The sequence below is a fragment of the Oryzias latipes genome, chromosome 12 (genome assembly GCF_053564925.1).
Source record: "Oryzias latipes strain Hd-rR chromosome 12, Olatipes_Hd-rR_3.1".
Lineage (NCBI taxonomy): Eukaryota > Metazoa > Chordata > Actinopteri > Beloniformes > Adrianichthyidae > Oryzias > Oryzias latipes.
In genome coordinates, this window is record NC_136248.1 from 17,993,216 (window position 1) to 18,011,287 (window position 18,072).

Below are 18,072 nucleotides of genomic sequence, written 5' to 3' on the forward strand. Positions count from 1 at the left end.
GTTTTCATTTCTTTCAGGTTTACTTTTTAAAATTCTTTTTTTTTTTTTTTATTGGAATGGGATTGTATACCTTTTCTTTCATTATGATCATATTCATACCGTTACACATGATAATACTTAGTGCTTTACTACCCTCTTAAAAGGCCCAAAGCGCTTTACAGTCACAGTCCCACTCCTACGCACACAGTCACACACTGGTGGCAGCTCATCTGCCGAAACACTGGCGCCAACCTATAACCACCAGGAGCAATTTTGGAGACAATGTCTTGCCCCAAAACACTTCGAAGCATGGATGAGTGAGAGAGGAACCGAACCTGCGATCAGAGGTCAACCGGGGGACCACAGCTGCTATGAAAGAAATGTAACATTTTTGGTCAAATTTTTAATAGAATACCAAAAATCTGCTTTAAAAACCTTCAAATCCAGCGATCGGAGTGTGATGAACACACAGGAGAAGTGATTCTGGTGTTGACCCCTAGAGGGCGACCTTGGTCAGATTAGTATGACAGTTTTTACATAGATTTAAGTCCCTGACTACTAAAAAAAGAAAGTGTTGTCTAGTCAGAAACATTTTAACATCTAGAAGTACAATTCCCAGAGTCCCATCCCTTCACATTTGGCATTATATAAAAGTCCCAATTGTCCTCTGTAGATATCAAAAGGAGTTCATTTAGTAGTCTGCAGCTAGATACTCAGGTCCTCTGCAGAAGACAAATTTGCATTTCTGGTAGTCCTTGGTTACTAATGGAGGAAAGAATGGAACTGATATATTTCACAGCAATAATTTATATTTATAAGTCTACATCGATTTGTTGTGTACACTGCATTCAACATGGACTTTTTTTGATAGTGTTTTTGGACACAAAATAAAAAACAGTTTAAGGCTTAATTGCATGAAATGGTTCAGACAAAAAAACTTTCTACTTGTATAAGAATAAACCTTAAAAAAACACATTAATTTCCAGCTGTAATGCTTCGTCTTGTCCTTCCAGATATACACATTTCAAGTTAAAAGCATGACCTTCAGACATTCATAATAACTACTTAAAAACTACCTTAAATTTGCGGTAGAAATACTTACAAAAAAGAATTATGTAAATAACATAATCAATTTAGTAGATGTTATGACTAAAATCCCCATTTTTGAAATCGTTTTGACCCGGATTGATAGACCATGGTTGGTTTTGCAACAAAGGAATATAATTGGAACAGATTTTCAATATTCTTAAAATACTCTAGTAGTACTCACCCATCTTTCTATGTAAACATTAAAGGGTTACCTGTGAGTAAATTAAAACCATAATGTCAACTTAGGAGTAAAGAAAATGTTATAGGATAATATGTTTAAAATACATATTATAATATTGTGAGTAATAAACATTGTAGATTTAATAAATGGCTGTCTTTTCATGGCACTGAAATAGCTCCATAAATCACTTCAGTTAACTCGTTTTAATGTTTTCAGTAAATTAATGGAGACCTATTTTCAGGCCCCTGTCGCTCTCTAACTGGTGTCTTGGATGAGTTGCAGAGCGCTCTCTGCTCTCTCATTGGCTGAAGCCGTTGTGCCGTAACGGCTCCTGCAGCCTGAGCGGTGCTGAAGCGGCGTGGGGAAGGATGCTGTGAAATGCACTCACACTTGTGTGTGAAGGGGGGAGACAACACAGATCCGGTAAGAGAGAAAATCATCAGGGGTTTTTATTTCCCCTTTACATTTAAAATGTTATGCATGTGTTATTGTAAGATAAAGGTTTGCATGGGAAAATGAATGATCTCAGACTGGCTGTTCTCAGCGTGGTTCTCCCAAGAGATTCTGTAAAATATGGAATTGTATTTTTGATCCTTTACTTAAATGTTGAAGTGACTTCCTTCAGCGACTTTAAATATGCATTTATCCTGAGAAAATCGCACGGGCTTCACGCAAAAAGGGGGATATACAGAAGCCTGAAGATAAAACGTTAACTCCAAAGGGGAGCCTTATTTGAGATGATAGCTGGAACGAACGGGCTGCAAATCACTGCAAAAATGCGAAATTTTTAGAAATTCTTACACTAAACAGAAAATCTGCTTTTTCCTTGTAAAAAAAAGCCAACAAGAATTACCTTTAAAGGCAACTTAAATAGAGGTTTGATAAGTGTATCTTTTGCATTGACTATTGTGTTTTTTCTTAACCCAGTCCTTTATAGTGATTTCCTTGAAGAACATCAACTAACAAGCAGAACCATGATTGCAGTGGCCTCAGTCGAAGACTCTGTTCTCATTTGAACCACACAGTCCGTCTTTGGTTTTGAAGTCTGACATGAACTGACATTCGAAGAGATCAAATTAATCCTAACCACGTCTCTGTACGATAATGGACTCCCAGAAAAACAAGTTGGATCTGCTTTGAAGTAACCGTCTGGAGAAGGCTGATTTACCCGATTAGTTGGGTTTATGTCTGGTACAATTTCAAATGCAGGACAAAGGAGACAATATTCAAATAAGTATTCCTTTCATATTTACTTGGAGGAGTGTTTTGGTTTGTAATGCACCACAGAGTAAAGTCGACAACGTAGTCTGTCCCGATCATAGCAGAACTATGAGTATTATCTGCCTGCAAGCCATGAGGAATCTACAGAGTCTGACCCTTTACACCTCATTTTTCACAAGGATTTGTGGATTAATCAAGCCTATCAAAGCAAAAACATCTTGTAGTCAATTTTTCTCTGCTCTGAGTGTGTTTTGTTTTTGTATTTGTTGCTATATAGATCTTCACTGCTGTATGAATTTCAAACTTTGTTTGCACATTTCCAAATGTAGTATAGCTTTATTTGTCCAGTAAAAAGTGCTTTATTATAAGTTCTTATTGGCAAACATGACCTGGTCAATGTTGCTGCCAAAGGACTGAGAACTATCCTCGCTCAGATTCACTCCCACAGTCAATATCAGTTCATCTTAAAACACTTTTTGAGATTGTGCAAATGAGTCCGGAGTTCCTCTGAAGAAAACACAAGCAGAGGAGGGATGTGAAGGTGAGGTTTTAACCAGGAACCTTGCAGCTGTAAAGCCAAAATTATAAGTAACGTTATTATATTCAGCTGTCCTAAAAACGCATGAACACTGGATAATAAATGAATAATGATGCTGCATGAGATCAAAGTGCTTGTACATAATAAATCCCTAAAAGCAGTTTGAGGGTAAAAGATCCAAAGTTTTAGATTTTTCTCCATCACAAACATTTTTTTTGTGCTTGGCTGATTGTTGAAGAGAAATTGTTAGACTAATGTTGAAGCCTATTTACTTTTCGCTGTGTCAGTGGTGCATCCTCTGCAGTGCAGCTGCCCTAGTTACAGAACGACTAGGTAGCTGTGAGAGATCTCGGTTGGCTCGAGGAGAGAGGGGAGGGGTTTGTCGACTAAACTATGTAGTCTTGGTTCTGCTGAGATCTAGAAGCAGACAAGGAAGACTGGCTCTGAGGTCCAGTAGTGTATAAAGTGAAGGTAGAAATCTCAGTGAGACTTTTTTTCTTTCTCCTTCTCATGCTAAGAACTTTTTTTTTAAAATGAGAAATAAATCATCTAACAAGACTTAGTGATTTACATCAACAGATTGAAAACAACCCTTTTCCAAGTGTGTTTTTTGCATTTTTAATTGATGCCTGTGGCTACAAAACAAAATATAAAAAAAAGAGGTCAAACTTAGAACTTTATGCAAATACCAATAACACACTAACATGTGAAAAATGCATGCAAACTGTTTGAATTTGTATTTAGTTTTTTCTTATATTCCCCCTAAATCTAATCATTTGTGTTTTCACCAGTTGTAGGAACAGTGTGGGGACAGCCTCCATGATCCAGTCTCATCCAGCAGCATGATTGGAGCATCCAGTCTCCCGGGGAACACAATGATAGCGTGCCACTTTCCTGTGGGGCAGCTTCCCCCTTGGCAGCTTCCCACCCCAGCTGTACGCAGCTCAGCCAGAAGGCCCGGCCGCGTGTGCTCAGCTGGCCTGGCTCGAGCGGCGTCTCTGCCCGAGCAGGACACGATCAACAGAGAGCATGCTTTCAGAGGCGGGAAAAGGAACTTCTCCAACAGTTATGGAAGTCTCACTGAGGATCGTGCAGAGGAGGAGGGGACCAGCGACAGCAGTGGCAGGTGCGATTCCGCATCCTCGCCGGAAGAAGCGAGTTCCCATCTGAAGAAGGAAAGCTGTGTAGCTGGGGGTCACCTGCGGTCACACAACTCTTTCCTCCCCAGTACAGAACATGATGAGGATGATGAGGATGGAGATAATCTCCACAGATACTATGAAGACTCATCTTTTGCCTTGCATGGTAATTCCAATTGGCTTCTTAGTAATGGTGCAATGAATTACGCATTGTCTCAGGGGGACCTGGAAGGTGAATGGAATAATGAAGGGACAATGCTGGGTATGGGAGGCGACCAGCATTGGCTTTCTAACCACCCTAAACAGATGGACCCACTGTTGGCTGAATGTCAATGCTTCCACATGAGAAGAACTGACACCTCAGTGATGTCACAGGATAACATGTGCTGTGGCATCCAAGACAAATGTTCTCCAGAGCGGCTGTCCAACTGCCACACAGACTCTTCCTGCACCAGCTCAGATGGCGTCTTGGTAAACTTTTGTGCAATGTATAACAGGAGCAACAATCCTGCAACACCTCAAGATCTTGGCAGCCCTGCAGTTCAAACATCTGACGGATCTGTGCTTCTGAGTCTACAGGACGTTTCCCACAGTCCAACTGAGCAGGGACAGCACAAACACATGAGGGATCGCTCTCCTCCCACAGATGAGGTTCACAGGTCCAAACGCTCTCCTCAAGGGGTTGACTCAAACTGCAACCTTTTCCCGCAGGAGCCGGACCCCCCGGGCCTCTCCTCTCTGGAGGTGACGGACCTGGCCATTTGTCTTCAAAGTCAAGCCACGATAGCGGTGGAAACAAACCTAAAGTACTACAAGCTTGTTACTTGTGACCTCTCGTCTCAGTCTCCCAGCCCAGCCTGGTCTAGCCTCACCAGCTGCCCTGAGGGGCAGGGTCAAAACAGCCCCTTCCCTAGCCCTCCTGATCATTTCAAAGATCAGCACAACAAAGACAAGAAGGTAAGTTAGAAATGGAAAAACCTTTGCCAAACTACAATGAAGTGTAGAATTTTTGGTGCAAACCAAACAGACAAACTCTGGTCTGCCTAAAAATAGACTTTGATTCCCTTGCAAACGAATCCTTGAGTGGTTCACTCACAGTGTAAAACAAAATGTACTCAAGAGTGGTAGTAAAGATGAATACTAAGGAAAAAATCAACAGTCTGTGGTATGAGTAAAAAGAAAAAGTTAAGTACTTTATTTTTTTATTTTATTCTTTCTTTAAAATTATGACTTGAATATTTGAACAAAAATAAACATCCACTTGTTCACAACTTTTATTAGCACTTATAAGCAGAATAATAATTTTTAGATGCACACATGCTTAAGTAAATGGGACTTTAATCATCTACCTTTAGAGTATAACAGTCAGAGAACTACAGACATAAATCTGGTTGATAATTTTTCATTTATGGCAATACCACCTCCAATCAAAGAGGTGTTGATAATATAAAACATTCCTTAGAGGAATGATCTCTACAGTGCTGTGTGATAGCAGACTGTACCATATGAAGAATGTACCATATGCACTTGCACTGGACATTATCAAGCCACCATTAATCTATAGTTTGTGTTAAATTGCTCATTTTAATTTATTTTTGGTCATCTGGTTCTGTTTTAGGCAGCTGACCAAGAGTGTCATATTTGAGTATGTTTCAGTTGTTTGACACTACAGTAAAACATATTTGACAATTTCATTAAATCATTTAAATTTTAACGGAGCAACTGCTGAAAGGATGCCTTGATTTAATGCTTTTAAAAAACAGCTTATAGAGCACCAGGTTATATTTAGATTTTTTTTGTAGTTTTCAATGATAACATGTAACATAGCATGCTGCTAACAAATTGTTAGCAGTCAAACTACCTGTACACATGCGATCTATGTTTTTAAATGACCTGAAGAGTCTTTTATAACTCCTCTGTCGGCATCCATATATTTGCATTTTTATTAAACAGTTTTTTTTCCTCAAATGCAAATTAAATGCATTTCTGTTTGATTTAAATTCCTTTTGCCATCAAGATCTTTGTGCAGACCTGATGGTCAACCTCTTTCCAATTCAAAATTATAACACTTCTACCAAAGATCTGCTAAAATACAGATTTATTTTACTGATTATTTACATACAAACACAAATGAACAGTCAGTGGACAATTGTTTTTTTGGAATCTAAGAAGTCCTGCTTTGTTTTTAATGTCCCTTTTTTTAGGAGTCGGAGGATTGTCAAAAGGAAGAAAGACTTTCCCCTACAGAGTTGAGGCTGAAGTTGGGTTCTTATCATCTTCAGGCCTGTGATCATCAGGTTGCCGGCACCTCCACTGACAGAAGCTTGTGCAGGTCAAGGTCAGATGGCCTCCAGAACCACTCTCACATGCCTTCTTCGTCACTGTGCCTCGGCCGGTGTAACCTGCATGGAGGTAAATGCAAAGCTCCAGAAGAGGAAAGCACCCAACCATCTATGAAGCATCAGCAAATGAATGCTGATGTTACTGAAAAAGGTAAATGACTTTAATTATTTGATTGCTCTAAAAAGTTGAGGCAATGTTTGTTTTTTTTGTTTTTTTACTGATTACAACAGTATTTCTTTTTATATTTAGGGAAGTGTTCAGTGGGAGATAACACTGAAAACAGCAAAAAACCCCAGAGGCCAACCTCACTGCCTATCCAGCCCTTCATTCTGCTTCCTGCAGGACAGCCACAATCAGAGGTTCATCTGGGATGTCTTCTGGAGCAGTACATGAACCAGAAGGCCAGCAAGCCTAGAAAATCCCAGAACTTCCAAAAATTTACAGACGAAAGAAGTCAGTGTTTACCCAATCATCAGTTATCCCCAACACAGATCCGCTGCTCCATCTTTCTGGAGGCTCCTTCCAGCTCTGATACCTGCTCCACCTGCACCCCAAGCCCAAAGTGCTTCACAGACAAACATGTGGGCATCCCAACAAATAAACTTCCAAAAAGCAGCCTGGATTCATATCAGGTCATCATCAAACCCCAAACAAATCAGGTTCAGGAGAACAGAAGTAAAACCGAGACTAACACTCCTATAAACTCTGCTTCATGTCCATCCAACCTTGTAAAGATCCCCACCTACCAAGACCTGATCGACCTCACCTCGATTAAGAGCTGCACTGGTTCTGATCCAACTAACTCATCCAACTATTCATCATCATCACACACACCACCCACATTATATCTGACAACTGACCCATATCAGCCAAACGTGCAGGGTTTCCTATCACCCCCCATGGCCCCTCTTCAGCACCCACAGCATCCAGCTGCTCCTCCGAATGTCTCAGTGGCTTCTCTTTCTTCTTTGCGCTCTCTCCTCTCTTTGGCTCCTTCTAGCCTGCTTTTCCAGCAGTTTGAAGACTCCTCTGAACTCAATACAGGGTCAGATCAGAGACAGCAGAGAAGATGCCCCTCGGAGCTCTGCTTCTCATCTGATTCTACCTACGACTCCATGTCCATCAGCCATCTTCAGAGGAGAGGTGAGGGTTAAGGCATGACTAAATCTCACAAATCCTTTGTTGTACAAAAAGCTGGAATGGGAGTACTGGTCAGATGCCAGCTTGTTTAGATGGGCCTGCCTGTGATGAGCCACAGAGAGTGGCTCTGAAAGCACACAGTGCTGCAGCAGTACCCTGCAGGGGCTTCCCATCAAACATGACCTATTTTTAACTCTCCCTGCACCGGATTGGTGGAACGCTCTCTTCTGTAACCTATGAATCTGCACGCTCCAGGCTACAGCGAGGAGACTGATGCAGTGGGGCTAATGAACTGTCATTTAGTTTCACTGCCACCATTTGGGTTTCTTGTTGTTAAATGAGTTTCTTAAGTGTGGCTCTTTTACTGGATGGAAGCAGAGATGGTGCCATTTGCAGCAGCAGCAGCAGCAGCAGCAGCAGCAAAGTGTCTGTGCTGTGCTACTGTAGGCAGCATCAACATGCATTAAGCATTTACTGTGACATTTGCTGAGACTTCTCTGGATGAGCTGGCGACAGAGATAAAAGAAAAGAAAGCTAGGGAGATTTCCCACCCAAATGAAAGCACCAACGCTTTTATCTTCTGTTATCAGTCAGATTTGCATTCCAGCTGCATGCTGACTGTAAAAAAAAGGAGGCAATGGATCCTATCTGTGAGATTCCACTGCAATAGCTTTAACCTGGTTTCTAAACAGACTTGAAATAACAAAAATTCCAGTCAGAAAAAAAAACTCCAACATGTCTTTGAATGTCAAAAATGACTTTAAATGAATGTTTAAAAAATCTCACGCACAGATTTGTCCCACTGTCTTCAGGTTTGCTGGTGGCTGTGAGCAGCGCAGTGGATTTAATCATGGCCCATTTCAGCATCAGCAGGGATCCTGATGAGAAGGCATGTATGATTGATCTAACAAAGTTTTACTAAAAGCAGAGAATGTTCTTGTAACAGCATTCCTCACAGCACACTCCTTCTTTCACAGATGCGTCTGGGTAACAGCTCCTACAGCCCCACTATTTCTGCTTTGGTCCTGGAACACTTGTGTCCTGCAATCCAGAATCTTTTAAATGATGGTCTGAGGAACCACAAACTGGATTTCATTATTGGACAGCGCCGCAATCATTCCTGGAATGTGGTGGAGGTCTCTACTCGGATTGGTAAGTGTTCAGCCGGCGCCACATGCAGGTGGCATGGTCTCACGTTGAAGCCTTGTTCATCTGTTATTGTGCTGCAGGTCCATCCACCAGGGTCCTCCACAGCCTGGTCTGCAAGATCAAGCAGTGTTCCTTGCTCACCAGCCACTGTATGAGACTGAGAGCATTCATCATGGGCCTGTTAAAGTAGGAATTAAATGTGTTTACAAATAAGATCATAAACTTAAGCACCGTTCCACTGATTTTACTAGATGTTTTTTGTCTCTTGCAGCTTGAGGGCTCTTGAGTTCTGGCTCAGTCATCTACAGAGTCAGAAAGGTGAGTAAAAAGAAAAATAGATAAACCTATGGAGGAATGGTTCAGCTTAGTGTTGTGTGTGAAGGCGCAGGCTTCAAAATGTACTTGAAAGTCTGTGCCGAGTTCAAGTTGTATAGTAAAATTTATATATGGACAAAGTGTAACACTTGATTTAAATTAAAATTAAAGGAGCCAATAGTTGTTTGTGATAATGAACTAATGCTTATTTTACACTTCTATTTCATGACATCTTTTTAAATAAGGTAAATGTTTTAGTAATACTCATTGCCCGTGACAAAAAATGTTCCAACAGGAATCATCTGGTGGAAAATTAGAGTCAATTATTAATATTGTTTAGCCTATTATTAGATAGACCTACTAAAAAAAGAAAAACAGAATCAATTATCTAACATTATCTGTTTTGTTTTTTTGTTTGTTTCATTATATTTCTAATATTATCTTGCTCTTTTACGTATCAATCTAAAAAGAAAAACAGCTATTTTTAATAAGCTTTGCTTCTGGGCAGTTACATTCAGCTAAAACTCAATATTTTACACCCCCATCACTGAGGAGTCTGTCCCATGACTAAATGAGAGGAAAGCTGGTGAAGGAAGTTGTATTCATTCCTTTGTTTTCATTGACTGGAGTGCAAAAAAAATGTTTCAAAGTGACATTATAAAAAAAAGGTAATCTGCACTGAAAATGTAAAGCTCCTTAGAAGTATTTAGCATGTATATTTTAACTTGTTAAAAGAACACATTTTGTTAGTTATCATTATATATTTGAAACTGTGACTTTGGTTCCACAGATTTGCTGCCTGCATATTACCACTCTTGGGGGTTCTTGTCCATGACCCTGGGCCGGTGTCAGCCCATGTTCCAGGAGCTGCTGCTCCTGCTGCAGCCTCTCTCTGTGCTGCCCTTTGACTTGAACTTACTGGTGGAGCATCGCTTGTTTCAACACCGGTCGCTCTGTTCGGAGACTCATTCCCCGCTCCGGCCCTGCTCAGCACTGCTGGTCACCAGCTGGCCAAAATTACAAACCAACAGAATGTTCGACGGCAGCTTTAAAAGTCACCGGACCACGATCCCACACCAGACAAGTCAAACTGTCTGCAGTAGTCAGAACATAAGAGGGACCAGCAAGAGTTTGGTGTTGGATTCCATACCAGAGTACTGGCCAAAAGAGTCCGATCTTGAGGATGGCGTTGTAAAGAAACAGAATATAAGGGAAAATCACCGCCATCAAATCAATATGAAGTGTACAAAGGAAGAGAAAATGGAAGAAAAAGACAACCAGAATGCATCAGCCTCAGACCATAAAGACGATCCTGCTCAAGGAGGAAGACGCTGGTCAAAACTCTTTGGAGCATCAAATACTTTTGGAAGAGCACAAAGCAGAAGGTAAGAAATACTGGGCAACATAACAAAATGCATTTTTCTACCTTTTAAAGTCTAGATTCTTGTTAATGCTAAAATGCACCATATCTACCAATGTTCACAGGCCATCGCAGTGGCTGCAGTTGGATGCAGCGCAGCTGGGACTGTTGGCTCAAACCATCAAGAACATAAAGGGGGGAGCTCCAACCCGTACGGGGCACTGACAACTGAGAGAGGACTGTTCAGAAACAAGAGCATGCAAATACACTTTGGAAACTGAGCTCCACCACTGAGTTAAGCACAAAAACCGACAATCATCTGCTTCTCAGAAACTGTTATCCTCGTTTTCTGAAGCACTTTGTCAAATTAAAAGCAATTTCCTAAAAAATAAATCATTAAAGTTTTTAACAATAGCAAAGCAGATAACAGCACTTTGAGACTAGTAACACACTTAGTAAACTCTATCCATTGATCCACATAGGCTTACAAATGAGATTTAAATGTTGTATATCTCCATGCACCGGCCCACATCTCTTATTTAATTCAGAAAAAGAACAAACTCTCATTATAAGTTAAGCAATTTTCCTTAAAATGTTCTTGTCCTGCAAGAGTTTGTGCCAATTCTGTGAGATGACATTTTAAAAGAAGCTCATCTTAGAGTTTCACCAGAAAAAAATATGAAATAAAAGCACTCAAGATCCTCGATATGCTTCCTTCTAGTAGTGATCAGTTCATAAATGTGATACATTTGATTTTTCAACATGTCAACCTCCAAGTAATCATATCAATCATTTTATTTTTTCATTTAAAATGAAGAAGACAAATGTTGTTATTTCCTTCACACCAGCCTCTCCTTTCGCAGCATCTTTTTAGCATGAATTTGCTGTATGTGCATGTTTTGTGCTTCTGACCTCTGTTTTTCTGTGTTGTCTTCTGCAGTTTTAATAAAAGCCATCTTGTGGTAGCTTCAGGTATTATCCGCCAGGCTTTTTGAATGAGGACAACATGCTTTACTTTCAGTTCAAAAGAAGGGGGCTAACTGCAGAGTTAGATGTACCACTTTGCAGCTTTTGAAAGTGTCCCATCTCCCTGAATGCTTGTTTTCATGCAGAGCAACAATCAAACCTCTGCCAAAAAAACTAAATAAACTTCCTTTTTGTCTGTCTTTTTGGTTTATTTATATAGAAAAAACAGCTTTTTAATTTATCTTTAATACCTTTATGGGGTCTTTTTACTCCATTTCCTGAAGAACAGGATTAGTGCCTCTTTAGTGATTGCAGGGTTGTAGGGTTTGATCAGGAAGCGAGGCTTTGGCACAAGAAAAATCACCTTTAAGTTCACTAAAATACTAGTAACTAAGTAACCACATTTTTAGCATAAGGGAGGTTTAGAGCAACAAAAATATCACCAAACTCTCATGATGTAAAGCATAGGTGTCCAAACTTTTTGTAAAAAAGGTACCGATTTTGTGAGGTGAAAATGTGTGCGGGCCAATTAGTTATGGAGTGATATTTCTGCCACCATGTTGCACACAAGACTTTCTAAGTTGAACACAAAACTTTCTAAGTTTTTTTTTTCCAAAAAATTTTTTTTGCTCAAATTTTTTTTTTTGCTTTCAAAATCGTTTTTTGCGTTTGCAAAACACATTTTTTACGTGCGTTGTGTCAAATCTCGCTTTTGTCTTATCTTTGATTTTGCTGACTACTTTGAGCGCGACTTAGCGTGATATGACTGCCACTGGCATTGCCAAAAAGAAATTTGCATGCGTTGTGTGTCATCTCACTTTTTTCTTATCTTTGCTAAGTTAAGTTTCGGTTTGACGTGACCAAGCTGCCATCAAACAGCTGCTGATTGGTCCAGATTCTAACCAATCAAATCGCTGTTTGAAAAAACATTTTTTGAGCAAAAAAAATTTTTTTGAGCAAAAAACTTAGAAAGTTTTGTGTTCAACTTAAAAAAGTTTTGTGTGCAACATGGTGGCAGAAATATCCCTCCATAATTAGTCGGCCTATATTCGTTGAACCCTTTAATATCAATAAATGCAAATAAACAATTTAGAAAAACATTATTGCAATTTCACATAAAACAGATAAATCTTAATACATTTTACCCCAAATCAATGTGAATTTTATATGTGAAGAACAGAAATAAAATAAAGTCTGTCTGAAAAGAAAAAACTTTTGTGAGTATTAAATCTAGGGTTATATGAAATATTACATATTCATGATTAAATGCTCACTGTGAACTTCTAAATTTATATCATGTGCACGGAACATAGCAAATAGTTATTTTATACAGAAATACCGGAGTTTTGATCACAGAAACAAATACATTTTGTTCATCTCATTTGGCTTTTAAGGCTCTGAAGGTCAAGTTCCCACAGGTGGTAGTTGCAAGTTTACAACGGTTTATGATGTAATGGAGCCAATCACAATCAAGAAATCTGAGTTCTTAGAACATGCTGTGGTCCACATATTGATTTTATGACGGGAGTCTGCAGGCCAGTGAAAATTTGAACATGGGCTGTATTTGGCCCCCGGGCCGGAGTTTGGACATGCCTATTGTAAAGCATTTGGTTCTTTACCTACCAAGAACTTTTAGATCAAACTTTTGAGGGCTGTGTACACTTAGGTGCTTTAGATGTTGGCATCAATGTGTCCAGAAGATAACATGTGATGGAAAAGGTACAAGCACGCATGTGCATGGATAACATGTGCTTCTCTATGTATACAACTGGTTCAGCTGCAAATGAAAAGTTTTAAATCGCTCAAATTATTTAAAAAAGTGTGAAATGTGGTTTTCCTGATGTTCAGCACAATCATCCAATAATTACCCATGTCACCTGCAGCTCTTTCTTTTTTACGTGTTCAAAGTTACAGACAAAACAGATTGGTGAAACATTTCATAGCCATTGTAACAAAGACTCGTATTTATTCTTCTTCATACTTTCATCTTTTACAGTTCTTATGTTTAGGAGGTGGTTTTAATTTTTGGGAAAGTGAAGCCCTTTGGGTTGGATTTGCCACTTAACACTGCTAAATGAACCGGTTTGGCTTCAGCCTGACGCAGATACATTTAAAAAGAACATTCAATTCTAGGACGGCATTGTGTTGCACAAACCCCAAAACAAATTATATTTAATTGCTACAGCTTAAAGGATAACATGAAGGTCTAAAATTAAAATAAAGATGTCCTGCAGGTTTCTCTTTGTTCTATTGTGTACCTGACATAAAATACTTGTTGGGGTTGTCGTCATCCAGGTGATGCGGTTTCCTATCAGGAATGAAGAGCTCTGCAGGCTCAAAGGAGAACACTTGGTTGGAGCTCACTTTTAACCCATGTGCTATCTTAGATGACCCCACCCTTACATTGACGTGTTCTCCCTACCATGACAAAGGTGGATTAAGGTGGAAAGATTTCATGTAATCCATGGACACCAGTGAAGATCACAAATCATTGAAGAAAAAAGGTTCAGAGCACTGTCTAGTGGGTCTAGATGACCCAACTCCCAACGTTAAAGTGCCTAGAATAGCACAATGGTTACAGGTGCCTTTAGTTCCTGGAGTAAAAAAAAAAGGAAAATTAAGAATAAATAAATGATCAAAACTTTATTGCACAAGTCATATCATTGAGAGAATCAATGTTTAAAAAAATAAAAATTTCACCAGGTTGTTTAAAACCACTGCACAAACAGCGAACATTATTTATCAATGGAAAAAAGTATAGTGCACATCATAAAATAAAAAACTATTTTTACTTCAGTGATTCACTTAAAAGTGAAACTATTATACACAGAATTATACAAGGTGTGTGCTCTTTTTTGTCTAAATTATTATGACAATTAATAATTATAGTTGAAAACTATAATAAATTGAAAACTTGAATTTGACATCTTAGACAGCTGGAAAAAGTTTAGGCTTTTATTATTTTGAATGTTTCTTTATTTAAAAATATTTATTTTTCTTATAGTATTTCATAATGCAAAGTGAATCTAAAAAACAAGCATTTTCTTTTCCTTCTTTTCCCACTTTGGAATTTGATAAGGGATTCTTTTTGTACCGGTAAGTTTAGTTTTTCAATTTAACTGCTGTTTTGTCCCTTGTGCTATCTTAGATGACCCCACCCTTGCATTGACGTGTTCTCCCTACCATGACAAAAGTGGATAAAGGTGGACAGATTTCATGTAATCCATGGAAACTTGTGAAGATCACAAATCATTGAAGAAAAAAGGTACAGCGCACTGTCAGTGGGTCTAGATGACCCCACTCCCAATATCAAAGTGCCTAGGATAGCACAAGGGTTAATGTGAATAAATTATTTATTGTTCAAATGAAACAACTCGTTAGTATCCATTTCCTGTTTCACAGGTTACCTGCTGAACCTCTAAAAGCTGTCTTTGGGTGTCAGTACACATTGCAGCCGAGCAATAATATTTTAGTATGTTTTGATAAGATACCCTTTGGGGAAAAGTGTTGTGTAGTTCTTTTTAACTCTTATACATCTGTTCTGCAAATAAAAACAACTTCCAGTTAATAAACTTTTAGCAAAATAAGGTTAACTTTAATGTAATGTCTTAATGTTCCTTTTTTGTCATTACCACAAACTACCGCACATAAAAAATTAACTCTAATGAAAAAAAACCTTGAATGTAATTTGATAAATAATCTGCAAAGGCATATACAGTACAAACCAAAAGTTTGGACACAACTTTCCATTCATTTGAATTAGAAGGCGTGTCCAAACTTTTGGTCTGTACTCTGTGTAAGAATAAATATTTAGAAACTGCCATCACAGGGTTGTGATCATGAAGGTTCGCTTTTTCCCACACCCTTCTAAGCAACAAATCAACAAATCAAACTCTACTTGGCTTTATTAAATAATCAATACATTTAACAAATCTTATGGGACGTGTGTGTACTGTGTGCATTGCATTACTGTTAAAACGTCTATTCAAGATTATAAAATAACTGTCAAGAAGATTGCATCATCTTCTGTCCTCTTTGTTATTTTTTCTTTATTTTCTAGGGATTGTATCAGTTAACTTCAGAAACGGGTTTGATGTACAGTATTTATGTTTCGTAATTTTTATTGTATTACATTTATTCCATAATTAATGCTTGAAATAAACCAATAAATCGAATCAAATTGAATGACATTAGTCTGTCTGATTCAATGACAACATTCTAAATGTAAACATTTTCTGCTATATTTCTAAACGGTTTTATGATGTTTCTGCTTTTGTAATCTGATTGTGTTATTAAATACAGGTACATTTCATTCAAGCACAACTGATTGAAGTGAGTGCTTTTTAGATTGTTTTTTCTTCTTCCGACCAATAGATTTTAGCTTTGATTTGAGAAAAGGCGTATTATTTTGACATTCTGGCAAAAAAGAACTGAATATTAGTCAAAAAACAAAAACGTTAAACAGTTTCCTCTCTTTTTAGAATTTATTTTGTTAGAATTTTACAAATTATCCTCTGTCTGGTTGGACTGTTTAAAGTCCCACGCTGACCATATTTTCATCCATCCTCCACCATAAGAAAAAATGCAATGAGACCCTGTTAAAAACACCAAAAACATCATTTTCATCTGGGTGGAACTTTTATATTTTGATACTTATCATCATGTCTCATTAGGCTAAAAATAATCTGATCTTTTCTCTCATGTGTTTACCAGTCTGCACTCACTTCTCTTTCATGTTAGGGTACAATAAAAGCTTTTATAATTCTTTTTAATGCCTTTAACAGTTTAGCTCTTACAAGTTCATTAGAGCTTTTCATATTTTACATTCCAGCAACAGATTTTTTTGTTGTCTTTTCAGCTCCTCTTGGAGGTTCTCCAATGCTAGACTAAAATCTAGAGCTGAAAGAGCCTTCTTTAATACAGCTCCCATGCATTTTGAATACCACCTTAATGTCAGAGTTACTTCTTCATTTCATGTGTAAGTCACTGTTAAATGTCTCTTCCATTGTGTTTGAACTCCTTTTTTAAAGTATTTTTGCTATTTTAAATATTCTAATATCCTTTTTATTGCTATATTTTCTTGCTGTACATCACTTTGGGTGACTTACCGTGTTTTTAGATGTAATAACTGCTGTAAATTGACTATTCAGCAACGTCATTTAAACAAAATGCAGCTGTGCGTGACACAAATTCTGTTGTGACTGTCATTCTACTTTCTAAATTGGGTTTTTGCACATTCTGTGCTCCGCTATGCTTGGAATTTTCTTGCATGACATGTGAGCTTAACAATGAACGCAGAAAAATAGAAATAAAAAGTGGAAAAAAATGCATAGACCCTTTTTAATATTTTTAATCATTTTTGATTGAACTTACCTTCCTCTGGGTCTTTCTTGGGTGCAACACTCCTCCCTCTAACCAGTGAATTTTTATTTAATAATTCAGAAGATAGGCCTTAGATTTTTGGGCTCATGTTGCAATTGAAATGTAAATTTCTTTGACATATTCAAGGACACAGAAACAGACTTATCATTACTATTGTATTGTTTAACAACACAAACTAAGAGTATAAATGAGACCCCTATTTTTAAATCATTGTCATCAAACATAATGACTTCCTCCGTGGGTGTTAAACGTTACTTTGCTAATCTGCATATTTGCCTGTGTCTCCTGGTAATATCTTTGATCAGGTCACTGTCAGGGATGTTTACTAGGGGGATAATAGATGGAGATTCAGTGGAGGGGGTTCGAACAGTGCGGCTGCAGCTTCTCATTTAGCAGCTCTGCTGTGATCCTTCCATAGGATTTGCTGATGATGGTCTTCAACTGTGGGCAATGTCCCTGATACCAAATAGGAATGTAAAAAAAGTTTTTTGAAAACTCAATTTGAACATTTTGAAAATCAATGGACATCACTTGACAATTTTATATTTTTATAGCTTTCAAATACTTATTTTTTATTATTTAGTTCTTTGGGTCATTGTTACTGAAGGAAATGCAAAGTAAATTCAGCTTGAATTGCTTTTAGGAGTTTAAAAAATATCACATTGGTATTCTGCTGAACTTATAGTAAGATAAATAGACTAAAAGGGAACATTTATGACATTTATCATCAGTTTTTTTTTTTCGTTCTTGAGTTGCAGCCAAACAAGAAAGAAGCAATATTGAAGCTTTAAACTAAAATTCTTTCCACTTCAATAGCACTTTCCAGTTCATTATGCTGTCCATATTTAGACATGTAAATGGTGTTACTCACCCTGGTAGAAGATATGGATCCTGTGAGAGCAGAGCTGGAAAAGCTTTGGAGACTGCTGTATCAATGCTGCTGGAGCAGGGCGCCCTCCTGTGCTGGTTTCTGGTTGTTTAGCAGAATCAAACACAGTTGAAGCACACTACAATAACAGCATAAATGCAATTTAAATATATCTATATATCCTATTTTATTATATTCAAGAGCATTATTTTGTTAATTTCCTGTTCTTGTTGTGACAGATAATAATAAACCTAAAACAATGAGAAAACCATTGATGGGCAATACTGGGAAATCTTGAAAAAATGCAGAACAATGACCTCTAGTGTCTCTATGCACCTTTTAGTTCAGGGCACTTTTAGTTTAACTTTAACCCTTGTGCTATCCTAGGCCCTTTAACATTGG

The 18,072-nt window shown here is 38.1% G+C and overlaps 1 protein-coding gene across 1 annotated transcript; it reads left to right on the plus strand.

The window, feature by feature from the left end:
• The first annotated feature begins 1,539 nt into the window (after positions 1-1,539).
• LOC105355280 (AP-4 complex accessory subunit RUSC2) lies at positions 1,540-11,616 on the plus strand. Its single transcript, XM_011481975.4, has 10 exons — positions 1,540-1,672; positions 3,800-5,104; positions 6,352-6,640; positions 6,740-7,633; positions 8,443-8,519; positions 8,608-8,782; positions 8,860-8,965; positions 9,051-9,097; positions 9,885-10,479; positions 10,580-11,616. The coding sequence occupies exons 2-10, from the start codon at positions 3,851-3,853 to the stop codon at positions 10,677-10,679; spliced, it is 3,537 nt and encodes a 1,178-aa protein (XP_011480277.2). The 5' UTR covers positions 1,540-1,672; positions 3,800-3,850; the 3' UTR covers positions 10,680-11,616.
• The last annotated feature ends 6,456 nt before the right edge of the window (positions 11,617-18,072 follow it).

Excerpts from the sequence above, each read along its gene's own strand:
- LOC105355280 (XM_011481975.4), top strand. The coding sequence starts at position 3,851 with ATGATTGGAGCATCCAGTCTCCCGGGGAACACAATGATAGCGTGCCAC. Across the intron at positions 8,966-9,050 it reads TTCATCATGGGCCTGTTAAA|CTTGAGGGCTCTTGAGTTCT; the intron begins GTAGGAATTAAA and ends TGTCTCTTGCAG. Across the intron at positions 10,480-10,579 it reads GGAAGAGCACAAAGCAGAAG|GCCATCGCAGTGGCTGCAGT; the intron begins GTAAGAAATACT and ends CAATGTTCACAG.